A 14435-nucleotide genomic window follows, 5' to 3' on the forward strand; every position below is an offset into this window, starting at 1 on the left:
ATAAAGATACAGAGACCAAAACATATTCTGGGTTAAAGAGTGTGGTGCTAGAAAAGCACAGCTGGTCAGGTAGCATCTAAGGAGCAGGAGAGTCGACGTTTCGGGCATAAGCCCTTCATCAAGATTTAACTAACTGGCTAACTGGCTTTACCTTTCCAGCACCACACTCTTCGACTCTGATCTCCAGCATCTGCAGTCCTCACTTTCTCCGTATTCTGGGTTAATAAAATACTAAGACAATAATACTCACATTTGCAAGTGAAAAGGCTAATTTGAATGCATCAAAGGAAATGCATAAGTAAAGCAAATTGACTTGGAGTATTTTGGAAATGTTTAACTAATAGCATTTAAATGCAATCAACCACACAGGGCAAATACATACGAAGAACTTAGTAAGAACTGATTAAAGAAATATAATCTTCAAATCGATTAAGTAATGTGAAAAGGCATAAATTTAAATCAAAACAACTTGCAGTCTTTAGGAAGAAGAATGAAGGAAACTGATGTGAATAGCAAAGTGAAAAAGGAAAGAAATAACTATGACTGGAATTAAGTTTAAAAATTAGAACAACATGATGATGATAGAAAAGGTAAAAGCAAAAGATGTTGGAAAACTGAAATTTAAACAAACATACCTCGCAGATCAGACAGTATTTGTGGAAGCAGAAACAGAGTTAACATTTTGAGTCTGACAAACTCGTCTTCAGAACTCAAGATGAAAAATCAGAGGCTGTTTTAGAGAGAAACTGAAGTTTTAAAAAAATTGTATTTTCCATATCAAGTAGATACTTATAGAAATACTCATTTGAGAAAGCACACCATCATGTTACCAATTTTAAGAGGTTCAACAACTAAACTTAATTCCCTGTCATGTTATCATGCAATAAATAGCCTGAACACGGTTAAAAAGTAATCGAATACATTCAAGGCATATATTTCTAGATATTAATGAGATCAGTTGATATGGAAAACCGGAGATTGAAGATCAGTCTTATGGGGCTGAGTGGCCTACTTTTGCTATGTTCTGAAAACTAATTCATCACAAGGGAGACTGCTACATACCAAAGGATTTAATGTGGAGGATATGTCCAGCTGGATGAAAATATTAATTACTGCTCATTTCTAAAACACGCTGATTTAATGTACAGATCCTTAGTCCCAATGTGACTGATAGGATTGCTCTGTAGTTCAATAAAAATATCGGAGGTGGATGCTTTTGAAACAAATGCATCCAGATACCGAATTACAAACATAATCATAACTCTGAAAACAGTCATGATGCAGTGATGTTTACACAGAGAAAGATTCTACTAATGTTAACACCCTAAAAATAAGATGATGCGCCAAAGCACATTACAATCAACTTTTGAAGTGTGGTCACTATTTTAACAGAATAGCATTGCTGTTAATATTGGACAAATAAACTGTTTCAGCACGTCATGCTCTTGTAATGATAAATATGAAATAAGATCAAATTACATTCACAAAGGTGCATATCAAATTATCTAGAAGCACAGGTGAAGAATTGGCCTATACCAATACACAATGAGAATAAAAGAGCAACAATTAGAATTTTAGAAAATCTGAAACATTAATATTGCCTGGCAAAATCAATTAAATTTCTAACATGTAGCAGTATTACCTGTCTCTAGGTTGTTCACAGTCACTCTCAGCTTTGGATTCGCAACCTGGATTAGAACCTGTCACATTTCTAACTTTCTCCTCTGCAGACCTTTTGTATTTAGGCTCACTTTCATCCTGCAGATCCAAAAACACATTTTACTCGAACATGCACGGGACTGTAAATGAATGCATCATTCCTCACAGGGGAGACGGTAGATTAGTGGTAATGTTGCTTAACTAGTCTGCTAAACTCATCTATCAATCCAGATGTCTAGGCTAATGTACTCAGATTGTGGGTTCAAATAAAATTACAGCAACTATTGGAAGACAAAGTTAGTTTCAGTAATGACAATTGACAGTGATTGTTGTAAAAAACCAACTGGTTCACTAATGTCCTTTTGAAAAGGAAATCCACTGTCTTTATCTGATCCAGTCTGCGTTGGATTCCAAATCTACAGCAATGTGGTTGATTCTTAAATGTCTTCTGAAATGGCCTAACAAACTAATTAGTTCAAAACAATCAAGGATGGGCAATAAATGCTGCCTTGCCAGTGACATCCCATGAAAGAAATTAAAGAAAACCTCATGATCAAGAACCATCAACAACCAGGTAAACAGAGAAACAGATCCCTCTTTGCTCCACATTGGCGACAGCATGTGGAAGACACCAGGCCAGTTGAGATGACAAGCAGGAGCTGCACACAGGATCTATCAATAACACTCAGCACATGGTTATTTATCCTCATAATAGTAGAAAGCAAATGTCTTGCTATATTTGAACACCAGTCAAGTCCTGCAACACACTAAATTATAGAGAAATTCCAGGTACAGTTCAGGTGGATTTGCTAATGCTTATATTCAGCTATCACCTTCTGGCCTTTAATCAAAAATCCCAACTCAGTCCATCAAATTTATAAATGGTGTTGAAAAACAAAAAATGGGACAAACTGCTGTCATGGAAAATACTGTAAGTAGAAAGCAGAGCTATTTTGAAAGTAGTAATTACATCTCATGTGCAATTTTCCTCTAATTGTGTTAATCACCTATTCCCTAAAGTATTTAGATTACTCTACTTCTCTTCTGTAATATTACCTTGAACCTTTCTTTGCTGAAACACTTATCTCAACTTTATCAATCCTTTTGCTCTGTTACACCAGTCTGACACTATCTCTGTAAATCCTCATTATGTATTTGATACCCTAACATCTAAAGCAAGACTTAATTGAGGAACACAAGAACACAGAAACAGGGCATTCAGTATCTTAAGCCTGTTCTGCCATTCCATTACACTCTGGCTGACTTGTGTCTAGAATCATTACAGAAGGCCATTATTTCGGGTGTTAGTTCTCTGAAACAGCTTTACAGCAGAATCTATTCACAAGTCTTTTGAAACCCGGCAAATTATCTTCCTCCAGGTTTTCAGAGTTCTCCTTTGAATGCCAAGATAGAACCTGCCTCCATTACACACTCAAGTCGTGCACATCCTAATCACTTTTCTCCTGCTTCTTGGATGCTGCCTGAACTGCTGTGCTTTTCCAGTGCCACATTTTTTGACTCTGATGTCCAGCATTTGCAGTCCTCACTTTCTCATACTTGCTGCATAGTAGAAACTTTCCCATACATCACTATTGATAGGAAGCTTATGGCCAGTGATTCCTTCAGATTCCGACAATGCATTCAATTCAGTGCCTGTGACTGATTAACTTAAAGTATATTAAGAGTTTCTAACACTTCCCCTTCATCAATTTAGAGCCCAATCATCTTACCCAACTGAAACAGAAAATGCTTGAGAAACACAGCAGGTATTTCAGCATCTGTAGAGAGAAAATAAAGGTAATGTTTTGAGTCCAGTGACTCTAATTCAGAGCTAGAAGCAGCTAGGAAAGAGTGATATCTAAAGAGGGCATGGGGCTAGGTGGTGTTGGTGGAAAAGAGATCCACATATGAGATGAGGTTACATGGTCCAGGAAAGATAGGAATTTTCCAAGATCTGGCAGTCAGCCTCTGCAAGACAAAGGTCTTACCAACTTCCTCTTTTGCCATGGCTTCAGTACCTTCACCTTTCTTGGTCAGATCAGATAGAAAGTTATCACTCTATTTCGCAGTAATGATTTCTGCCATCTTATATAGATTACAGCGAGTTTTGAGAAGATTTGTAGCTCAGGTTGAGGTTTTGAATGGAGGTTTGCTCGCTGAGCTGAAAGGTTCATTTCCAGACGTTTCGTTACCTTACTAGGTAACATCTTCAGTAGACCTCAGGCGAAGCAATGCTGAAAATTCCAGCTTTCTATTTATATGTTTGGGTTTCTTTGGGTCGGTGATGTCATTTCCTGTGGTGATGTTATTTCCTGTGGTGGAGTCACTTCCTGTTCCTTTTCTCAGGGGGTGGGGGATGGGGGTCTAGCTTGATGTATTTGTTGATAGAGTTCTGGTTGGAATACCATGCTTCTAGGAATTCCCGTGCGTGTCTTTGTTTGGCTTGCCCTAGGATGGATGTATTTTTCCAGTCAACTGGGACAAGCCAAACAAAGCCACGCACGGGAATTCCTAGAAGCATGGCATTCCAACCGGAACTCTATCAACAAACACATTGAGTTAGACCCCATCTAACACCTCCTGAGAAAAGGAACAGGAAGTGACATCACCACAGGAAATGACATCACTGACCCAAAGAAACCCAAACATATAAATAGAAAGCAGAAATTTTCTGCATTGCTTTGTATGAGGTCCACTGAAATGTTACCTAGAAAGGTAACAATAGGTCTGGAAACGAACCTTTCAGCTCAGCAAGCAAACCTACATCCAAAATATAGATTATGCTTTTGGTCCTCAATCAAAATTTTCCTCCTCTCAAAAACAAACAAGTCTAGGGAATGCACGATAACTGGCAGGACCCTGGGAAGTACTGAGATCAGACTGTCCTTGGCGTATATGTACACCAGTCCCTTAAGGTATTGGGACAGGTGGATAAGGTGGTTCAGAAGCCATATGATATGCTTGCCTTTATTAGCCGAAGCAGTGAGTTAGACCATAGCTAGAGTTTTGTGTTCAGTTTTGGAATCCACATTATAAGAGGGATGTGATTGCTCTGGAAAGGGTGCAGAGGAAATTTACCAGGATGTTGCCTGCGTTAGAGAGTTTCAGATATGAAAAAGAGATGCTGGAGATCAGTGTCGAAAAGTATGGCACTGGAAAAGCCCAATAGGTCAAGCAGCATGCAAGGAGCAGGAGACAAGTGATTAGGATATGTATTACTTCAGTGTGTGATGGAGGCAGATTCAATCATTTGATATAGCAGAGAGGGGACATGATTGAGATGTATAAAATTATGAGGGGCATAGATAAGGTAGATAAGAAGAGACTTTTCCCCTTGATGTAGGACCAATGACCAGGAGCACAGACTTAATGGAAAGGGCAGAAGGTTTAGATGAGATGAGAGGAAAAGCTTTTTTACTCAGAGTGTGAAGGGAATTTGGAAATTATTGCCTGTTAGGGTGAGACAGGTAGAAACTCTCGTAACATTTACGAAGTATTTAGATGTGCATTTGCGACACCGGTTGATGGGGTGTATATGGATTTCAGTAAGACTTTTCCCCATGGTAGGCTAATGCACAAAATAATGAGGCATGAAGGTGATTTAGTGGCTTGGATCAGAAATTGGCTAGCTGAAGGAAGACAGAGGGTGGTGGTTGATCGGAAATGTTCATCCTGGGGTTCAGTTATGACTGGTGGACTACAATGATCTGTTTTAGGTCCACTGCTGTTTGTCATTTTCATAAATGACCTGGATGAGGGTGTAGAAAGATAGGTTAGTAAATTTGCAGATGACACTAAGGTGGGTAGAGTTGTGAATAATGCAGAAGGATATTGTAGGTTACAGAAGGACATAGATAAACAGCACAAAACTCTAACTATGGGCTGAGAGGTGGCAAATAGACTAATGTGAAAAAGTGTGAGATGATTCACTTTGGAAGGAGCAACAGGAATGCAGAGTACTGGGCTAATGGTAAGATTCTTGGTTGTGTGGATGAGCAGAGAGATCTTGATGTCCATTTACATTGACCCCTGAAAGTTACCACTCACATTGCTAGGGTTGTTAAGAAGGCATACAGTGTGTTAACTTTTATTAGTAGAGGGATTGAGTTTCAGAACCATGAGGTCATGCTGCAGCTGTACAAAACTCTGGTGCGGCTACACTGCTGGGAATTGCATACAGTTCTGGTCACTGCATTATAGGAAGAATGTGGAAGCTTTGGAAAGGGTTCAGGGGAGATTTACTAGGATGTTGCCTGGTATGGAAGGAATGTCTTATGAGGGGAAAGGCTGAGGGACTTGAGGCTGTTTTCGTTAGAGAGAAGAAGGTTGAGAGGTGACTTAATTGAGATGTATAAGATAATCAGAGGATTAGATAGGGTGGACAGTGAGAGCCCTTTTCCTTGGGTGGTGAACGCTAGCACGAGGGGGCATAGCTTTAAATTGAGGGGTGATAGATATAGGACAGATGTCAGAAGTAGTTTCTTTACTCAAGAGTAGCAGGGGTGTGGAACAGTAGTGAACATGCCAACTTTAAGGGCATTTAAATAGTCATTGGACAGACATTTCGATGAAAATGGAATAGTGTAGGTTAGATGCGCTTCAGATTGATTTCAAAGGTCAGTGCAACATCGAGGACCGAAAAGCCTGTATTGTGCTGTAACGTTCTATGCCCAAAGACATACAAGGCTGTGGATAAAGTCTGGAAAATGGGATTAGAATAGTTAGGTGGTCTTTTTGACTGGCACAGATTTGATGGGCTGAAGAATAGTGATAATGGGTAACTTTTATTAACTAAATCATCACTAGGATAATTATAAAAAGGAATGGTGGTGCTAGCAAACCGGAACAGCCTGGCTGATGAGAGTGAGTAGGATAAAAGCAGAAAAGTGTGCACATGACAGATACTGAATTGATAATTTGGTCCCACTCCTGTTCAGGTACAACTCAACTGGCATTCATCAGTCCCATTTTCCCAGAAACAGTCCTAAATGCTTCAGTATTCTAAAGCACACCCTCCTTTGGCACCATCTCTCCAGTCATGTATTTGTCTGCCTTAATCATCTTTTCTATACTCACTAGCACAATGCACTAAAAGTAATCCAGAAATTACTACCTTTGCCATTCCGCATGCTAGTCTCCTTCTTTAATCAGTAAAATCTGCCTGCAGGAATTCATTCCTATTACTACAAATATTTACAGTACTGATATGAATCACGACGATCTTCCCCCTGCGTGTTGTGCAGCCATTCATTGATATGCTTGAGTATGACACCAAAGAATCAACAACAATTTGGGGTTTATATCATTGGCAACTATAACTATAATGTGACTACAAAATCTTCCACCACAATTGTCTTCGCAATCTTTCTACTATTGTGGTCATTTTAACATGACTTTTCAGATATTTCCTGTGCAGTGTGAGACCCCATGTAATAGCTGCTCTGTCAGTTATTACTTTCCTCCAAACATACACAATTTCTAATAAACAAGAACAAAAGGTGATAATAAATATCACCAAGGCTGTTTCACAAGCTGACATCAAATAAGTAACTTGCACCATATGTCCTCTATTATCAATGCAATGTTGAGGAAATAAAAGTTTTGTTCCAGGGTCTGAAGAAGTGTCACTAGATTTGAATGTTAACTTTGCTTTCTCTCCACAGATGCTGTTAGACGTGTTGAGTTTCTCCAGCAACATGTTTTTGTTTCAGAACTTCAATATCCACAGTTCTTTGATTGTACCAGCATAGAACAAGTTTCCACAATAATCTCTCAACCAAGGTTTATTTTTTAAAAATCACACCACAATGGAGGACATATAGGATAAAGATCATTTAGGTACAAATAAGGCATATTTCTTTGAAAAGGAAAGTTAACATATGCTGGATGACAAAAATTAAAGGCAAAACAAAACAGAAGATTGATGAGAAACAAGATTCAATTAATAGAAATAATCACTTGGCAATAAAGAATGGGAGTATTGCTGATAAGATAGACATGTTGTTGAAGACTTTTATCTTGCACTCATCAGGATAAACACAGGCCAAATTTTAAAAAATCACAGCGATTCATACCACAGGAGAAAAGGGGTGAAGATTGGTTGCCAAATTAAGTCTGCATGGCCAAGAGAATTTGGGAAATCAAAAGGTGTTTGTTTTCTAATGGCAATGCCTTGGTTTGAAAACAGAATTTTTATTGATGTTAAAGGTGATATATGGCAAATAGGAAGTGAAACTGTGATCAGGCTACCAGTCTTAATTCAGAATTTAAGCCTGATAATAGCTCAGACTTGCATTTCAGATTCAGCATGTAACACTTAGTGGTACACTCCATCTCTCTCTCTTTTCCTCAGATGTACTGTGATAACTAAAGGGTTGATAGTTTCTATCTCTCATACAGTTCTCTCCTTGTCATTTTTATCAACGAGGTTTTTTTACACAAGTAACTTGCTTTGTAGAACACAGATTACTCACCAACAGGTTTTTGTCCATGTCATCTGATGTCCCATGGTTGTCGGAGAGCCCTAAATGACACACATGGAATAAGTGATACGTGATATAAAAACAATATTGTTTTAAATTTAAATTCAGATGGAAAATAGAGAAAGAACTCTGGGGACCTGATCAAGTGTACCCTAGAACTCTGTGGGAAGCTAGAGAAGTGATTGCTGGGCCTCTTGCTGAGATATTTGTATCATCGATAGTCACAGGTGAGGTGCCGGAAGACTGGAGGTTGGCGAACGTGGTGCCACTGTTTAAGAAAGGTAGTAAGGACAAGCCAGGGAACTATAGACCAGTGAGCCTGACGTCGGTGGTGGGCAAGTTGTTGGAGGGAATCCTGAGGGACAGGATGTACATGTATTTGGAGAGGCAAAGACTGGTTAGGGATGGTCAACATGGTTTTGTGCGTGGGAAATCATGTCTCACAAACTTGATTGAGCTTTTTGAAGAAGTAATAAAGAGGATTGATGAGTGCAGAGCGGTAGATGTGATCTATATGGACTTCAGTAAGATATTTGACAAGGTTCCCCATGGGAGGTTGGTGAGCAAGGTTAGATCTCATGGAATAGAGGGAGAACTAGCCATTTGGATACAGAACTGGCTCAAAGGTAGAAGACCGAGGGTGGTGGTGGAGGGTTGTTTTTCAGACTGGAGGCCTGTGACCAGTGGAGTGCCACAAGGATCGGTGCTGGGTCCACTACTTTTCATCATTTATATAAATGATTTGGATGGAAGCATAAGAGGTATAGTTAGTAAGTTTGCAGATGACACCAAAATTGGAGGTGTAGTGGACAGCGAAGAGGGTTACCTCAGATTACAACGGGATCTTGACCAGATGGGCCAATGGGCTGAGAAGTGGCAGATGGAGTTTAATTCAGATAAATGTGAGGTGCTGCATTTTGGGAAAGCAAATCTTAGCAGGACTTACACACTTAATAGTAACGTCCTTAATGGTAAGCATTGCACAACAAAGACTTTGTGGTGCAGGTTCATAGCTCCTTGAAAGTGGAGTCACAGGTAGAAAGGATAGTGAAGGCGGCGTTTGGTATGCTTTCTTTTATTGGTCAGAGTATTGAGTACAGGAGTTGGGAGGTCATGTTGCGACTGTACACGACATTGGTTAGGCCACTGTTGGAATGTTGCGTGCAATTTTGGTCTCCTTCCTATCAGAAAGATGTTGTGAAAATTGAAAGGGTTCGGAAAAGATTTACAAGGATGTTGCCAGGGTAGGAGGATTTGAGCTACAGGGAGAGGCTGAATAGGCTGGGGCTGTTTTCCCTGGAGCGTCGGAGGCTGAGGGGTGACCTTTTGAGGTTTATAAAATCATGAGGGGCATGGATAGGATAAATAGACAAAGTCTTTTCCCTGGGGTTGGGGAGTCCAGAACTAGATGGCATAGGTTTAGGGTGAGAGGGGAGAGATATAAAAGAGACCTAAGGGGCAATGTTTTCAGTCAGAGGTGGGTACATGTATGAAATGAGCTACCAGAGGATGTGGTGGAGGCTGGTACAATTGCAACATTTAAAAGGCATCTGGACGGGTATATGAATAGGAAGGGTTTGGAGGAATATGGGCCGGGTGCTGGCAGGTGGGACTAGATTGGGTTGGGATATCTGGTCGGCATGGACGAGTTGGACCGAAGGGTCTGTTTCCGTGCTGTACATCTCTATGACTCTATGACCACAGTCTGAGGGGGATTACAGCAGTAAAACAAAATATTTTGCATTTTTCTGTTTCCCAAGTGATGTCCTAGCAATTTTAAACACTGCAACAGAAATAATTTGTGTTACCCTCATTTACTATCTTGCTTCTCCTGATGACTTCACTTTGGCTTATAACTAACTCTTCAAAATTTAACATATCTCACTTCAATATTAACTGGAAGAGAAACACTGTGAGCAACCTGTGGCAACTCACCATTGGAGGTCACTACCTAACAGGCGATCAAGAGCTTAATAAATAGGAGTACCAGCTATTTTGCCTCTCAAGCCTCTCCCTTGTCAATAAAATAATTGCTGACCAAGAAAAAATGCATGAGAGAAATCAAGTGTGCCCTCAGAGGAATAAACGTACACAATACAAACAGCAGCAGAAATCCCAGCTTAGTTCAGGAAATCTGGAATTGATTCAAAAGGTGCAAGCCATCATCATATACCTTCACAAGAAAAGCACCTGTCTAAACTGCTCAATTAACCTAACTTCTCCATCTGTATCACTCACAGATAAAGACAGATACAAGGGTATGAAGACCAAGTTGGCTAAAGTGGAGTGGGAAAATAGACTAAAAGATGATTGAGTTGCAATGGCAGACAATTAAGGAAATATTTTATAGCTCTCAACAAGGATATATTCCATTGAGTAAGAAAGACTAAGCCGCATGAATGTGTCATCCATGGCTAATTAGGGAAATTAAGGGGGGTACCAAATGGAAAGAAAAGGGAACAGTGCTGAGAGGACTAGTGGTAGGGCAGAAGATTGGGAAAGGTGTCAAAACCCAGCAGTAAATGACTTTAAAAACAAAAGGCAGATATTTCCAAATGAGAGAAACTTAACAACATATAGAAACAGGCAGTAAAAGCCACCACATGTACATAGAAAGCAAAGAGTAGCTTAAATAGGGACTGGTTCCTTAGTAAGTGAGCCTGGAGAATTAGCAATGGAAACAACAACATGGCACAGGCTTTGATCAATATCTTGCACCCATCAATACAAACAAAAGGTATTCCTTAAATAGTTGAAAATCCAAAGGTGAATAGTCATGGTTGCTGGAAAATAAAAGTAAGGAGCATACTAATGGACCTAGAAGCTTACAAGTCCCCTCGGTCTGATAAACTGCATTGTAGGACCTTTGAAGAAGTAGATGCAGAGATAATGGTTACATTAGTTGAAAGCTTCCAAAATTCTCTAGATTCTGGGAAGATTACAGCAGATTGGAGAACCACCATGTAAACTTCTCAAGAAAGAAGAGAGATAGAAAGTGAGAAATTATAGGCCAGTTAGTCTCCAGAGGGAAAATGGCAAAATTGAATATTAAAGCTGTAGTAGCAGGACACTTAAAAAAAAATAATACAGTCAGACAATTACAACATGGTTTTGTGAAAAGGAATTTGTTTTTTAAAAGATCTAACAAGCAAGGTGGATAAAGGGGAACCAGCAAAAATAATATATTTGAATATCCAAAGTTTGGGGTAATAACATAGAAGAAACAGTGCAGCCAAATTTCTTTATGATTCAAAGACAGGCAAGAAAGCACGATGTAAGGAGCATACACAATGTCTACAATGGGATGTAGATAAAGTGAGTGGGCAAAAAATTAACACATGGAAAATCATGTGAGAAATTGTGAGCATGCACACTTTGGGGGTAGGAGGAATGGAAAAACAGTATTATTTAAATGGAGAGAGACTGAAGAATGTCACTGTATATGAATCACACCATTGGCTAATAGGGCACAGCAAATAGTTAATAAGGCAAATGGAACATTGAACTTAATTACAAAGGGGAGAGAATAAAAAAGTTGAGAAGTCTTGTTACAGATCTAGAAAATTCTGTGCAGTTTTGGTCACCCAGAAGCAAAAAACTAGCTTGTAAAGAAAGGTTGAGGAGATTCACCTTGTATATAGTAGATGGCATGGTGGCTCAGTGGTTAGCACTGCTGCCTCACAGCACCAGGGACCTGGGTTCGAGTTCTGCCTCGGGTGACCGTGTGGAGTTTGTACATTCTCCCAGTGTCTGCATGGGTTTCCTCTCACAGTCCAAAGCTGTGCAGGTCAGGTGAATTGATCATGCTAAATTGCCCATAGCGTTAGATGCATCAGTCAAGGGTAAATACAGGATAGGGGAATGGGTCTGGGTGTGTTACTCTTCAGAGGGTCACTGTGGACCTGTTGGGCCAAATGGCCTGTTTCCACACTGTAGGAAATCTAATCTAATGGAGTTTAGGAGAAAGAGAAGTGCATTTTTAAAAAAACATACATGATTCTGAAGGCACTTGACAGGGTAGATGCTGAAAGGACTTTTCCCCTGGGGGGGGGACCTCAGAATTAGGGGGCAGTTTCAAAATAGGCTCTCCCATTTCAGACAGATATTGCAGAATTTCTTCTCTCAGAAGGTCGTTAGTCTTTGGAATTCCCTCCCCAAGATTGGTTATTGAAGCTAAATCCTTCTCTGTATTCATCCCCCCTCCGAATACCTTGTCAAAATGCCACTAGCAGATATAAAAAATTCAGTTAAACTAATAAATACTGATTAATACCCCAGCCTGACCACCAGCCTTAACTTAGTATCAGTAATACTCAGGGACTGCTGACTACTTTGCATATAAGATCAGGTCAGCCAGCAGGAAGCAAGATTTAATGAAACATAGCTGTTCATTTCTTAACTTTTCATCTATTGAAACACATCTATCCAAACAAAAGAGGTCCAATAGGGCCCTTATGTTTAAATCTTATTAACATCAAATACAATGATTAGGGTCCAGTTGCATCTTACAATCACGAAGATTAGGCTCGTTAAAATACTACAGTACACTACCAGAAAAAAACAGTATCTTAAATAGCGCAAAACATACCGGTTTATTTTTCTAAAAAGGGAACAAAACTCAAGATTCTTGCACATTTTAGAAAACACCAGTTAAGGAACTTCAAACGTATTTTAAAAATCTTACTTCTAACATTTAGTTGCTAGCGATGTTCATAAACTAAATAAACGTAAAGTCACTCCCTTCAGTCTTTCTGAAAGTGTCCTGGCTGTAACATCTTCACAATTAAACTGATGCAGTTACACGACAGTAAGATGTCAATTTTTATGTTCCACTGTGCTTTGAATTTTGGTTATATGCACTTTATACAAAGAGAATATACACAAGTAATTGGGTAGATGATGGCCTCATGGTATTATCACTAGACTATTAATCCAGAGACCTAGGTAATGTTTTGGGACCCAGTTCAAATCCCGCCATGAATTCAATGAAAATCTGGAACTAAGAGTTTCACAAATGACCACGGAACAGTTATCAATTGTCAGAAAATCTCATCTGGTTCACATTTCCTTTAGGGAAGGAAATTGCCATCCTTACCTGGTCTGGCCAATGTGGGTCAGCAGACCCAGCAATGTGGTTGACTCTTAACTACACTCTGATTAACTAAGGATGGGCGATTAATGCAGGTCCAGCCAGTGATGCATACATTCAGTGAATGAATAGGAGAATTGCTTTCAAAAGCATCATTCAAGACAAACTGCTGATTACAAACTATGTGAGAATAATCTATGTGAGAATAATCTATGCTTACCTTTCAATGGATTTATTTCATTATTAGCATGCTTGCTATCCTTAATTGAGCTGAAAATACAAAATTGATTACCGGTAATTATAAAGCTTATAAATGGTATCCCAAAATATTATTTTTATCTAGACCTTAAAACAAATTCTTCCAAACCTCCTGTAAAAACGTTGTGTTACTGGCAATGAGCACTTTTCAATATTTCAATGACATCTCATATCCCAGCTATAAAGAGTATAAGAGAACCATCCAGCACAGGAAGAGGACATTTGGTCCACGGTCAACTCTTTTTACAAGGCCTACCCAAGTATTTCCACTCTTTTACTTTAACCACATAGCCTGACACACCTTCCTCTTCAAATGATTCATTCAATTCCTTTTTGCACATCATTACTTATTTTTCTTTCAGTGGCCAGTGAAGAAGGTTACATCAGATTACAACGGGATCTTGACCAGATGGGCCAATGGGCTGAGAAGTGGCAGGTGGAGTTTAATTTAGATAAATGTGAGGTGCTGCATTTTGCGAGGGACTGTTGATGAACAAAGAGACCTTGGAGTGCAGGTTCATAGCTCCTTGAAACTGGAGTCGCAGGTAGACAGGAGAGTGAAGAAGGCGTTTGGTATGGTTTCCTTTATTGGTCAGAGTATTGAGTACAGGAGTTGGGAGGTCATGTTGCGGCTGTACAGGACGTTGGTTAGGCCACTGTTGGAATATTGTGTACAATTCTGGTCTCCTTCTTATCGGAAAGATGTTGTGAAACTTGAAAGGGTTCAGAAAACATTTACAGGGATGTTGTCAGGGTTGGAGGATTTGAGCTATAGGGGGAGGTTGAATAGCCTAGGGCTGTTTTCCCTGGAGCGTTGGAGGCTGAGGGGTGACCGTATAGAGGTTTATAAAATCATGAGCGGCATGAATCGGATAAATGGACAAAGCTTTTTCCTTAGGGCCTAGAGGGCATAGGTATAGGGTGAAAGGAGAAAGTGAGGACTGCAG

The 14435-nt window shown here is 39.6% G+C and overlaps 1 protein-coding gene across 10 annotated transcripts in view; it reads right to left on the minus strand.

The window, feature by feature from the left end:
* Nucleotides 1-14435, minus strand: part of LOC140494474 (uncharacterized) — a 116433-nt gene that overhangs the window by 65357 nt on the left and 36641 nt on the right. For all 10 annotated transcript variants that reach the window (XM_072593680.1, XM_072593681.1, XM_072593679.1 and 7 more), the window contains 3 exons: nt 13451-13500; nt 8133-8182; nt 1643-1758 (listed from right to left, as the gene is read on the minus strand). In XM_072593680.1, coding sequence (XP_072449781.1) covers nt 1643-1758; nt 8133-8182; nt 13451-13500 — 216 coding nt within the window. The remainder of the gene's footprint in view (nt 1-1642; nt 1759-8132; nt 8183-13450; nt 13501-14435) is intronic.

The sequence above is a fragment of the Chiloscyllium punctatum genome, chromosome 24 (genome assembly GCF_047496795.1).
Source record: "Chiloscyllium punctatum isolate Juve2018m chromosome 24, sChiPun1.3, whole genome shotgun sequence".
NCBI lineage: Eukaryota > Metazoa > Chordata > Chondrichthyes > Orectolobiformes > Hemiscylliidae > Chiloscyllium > Chiloscyllium punctatum.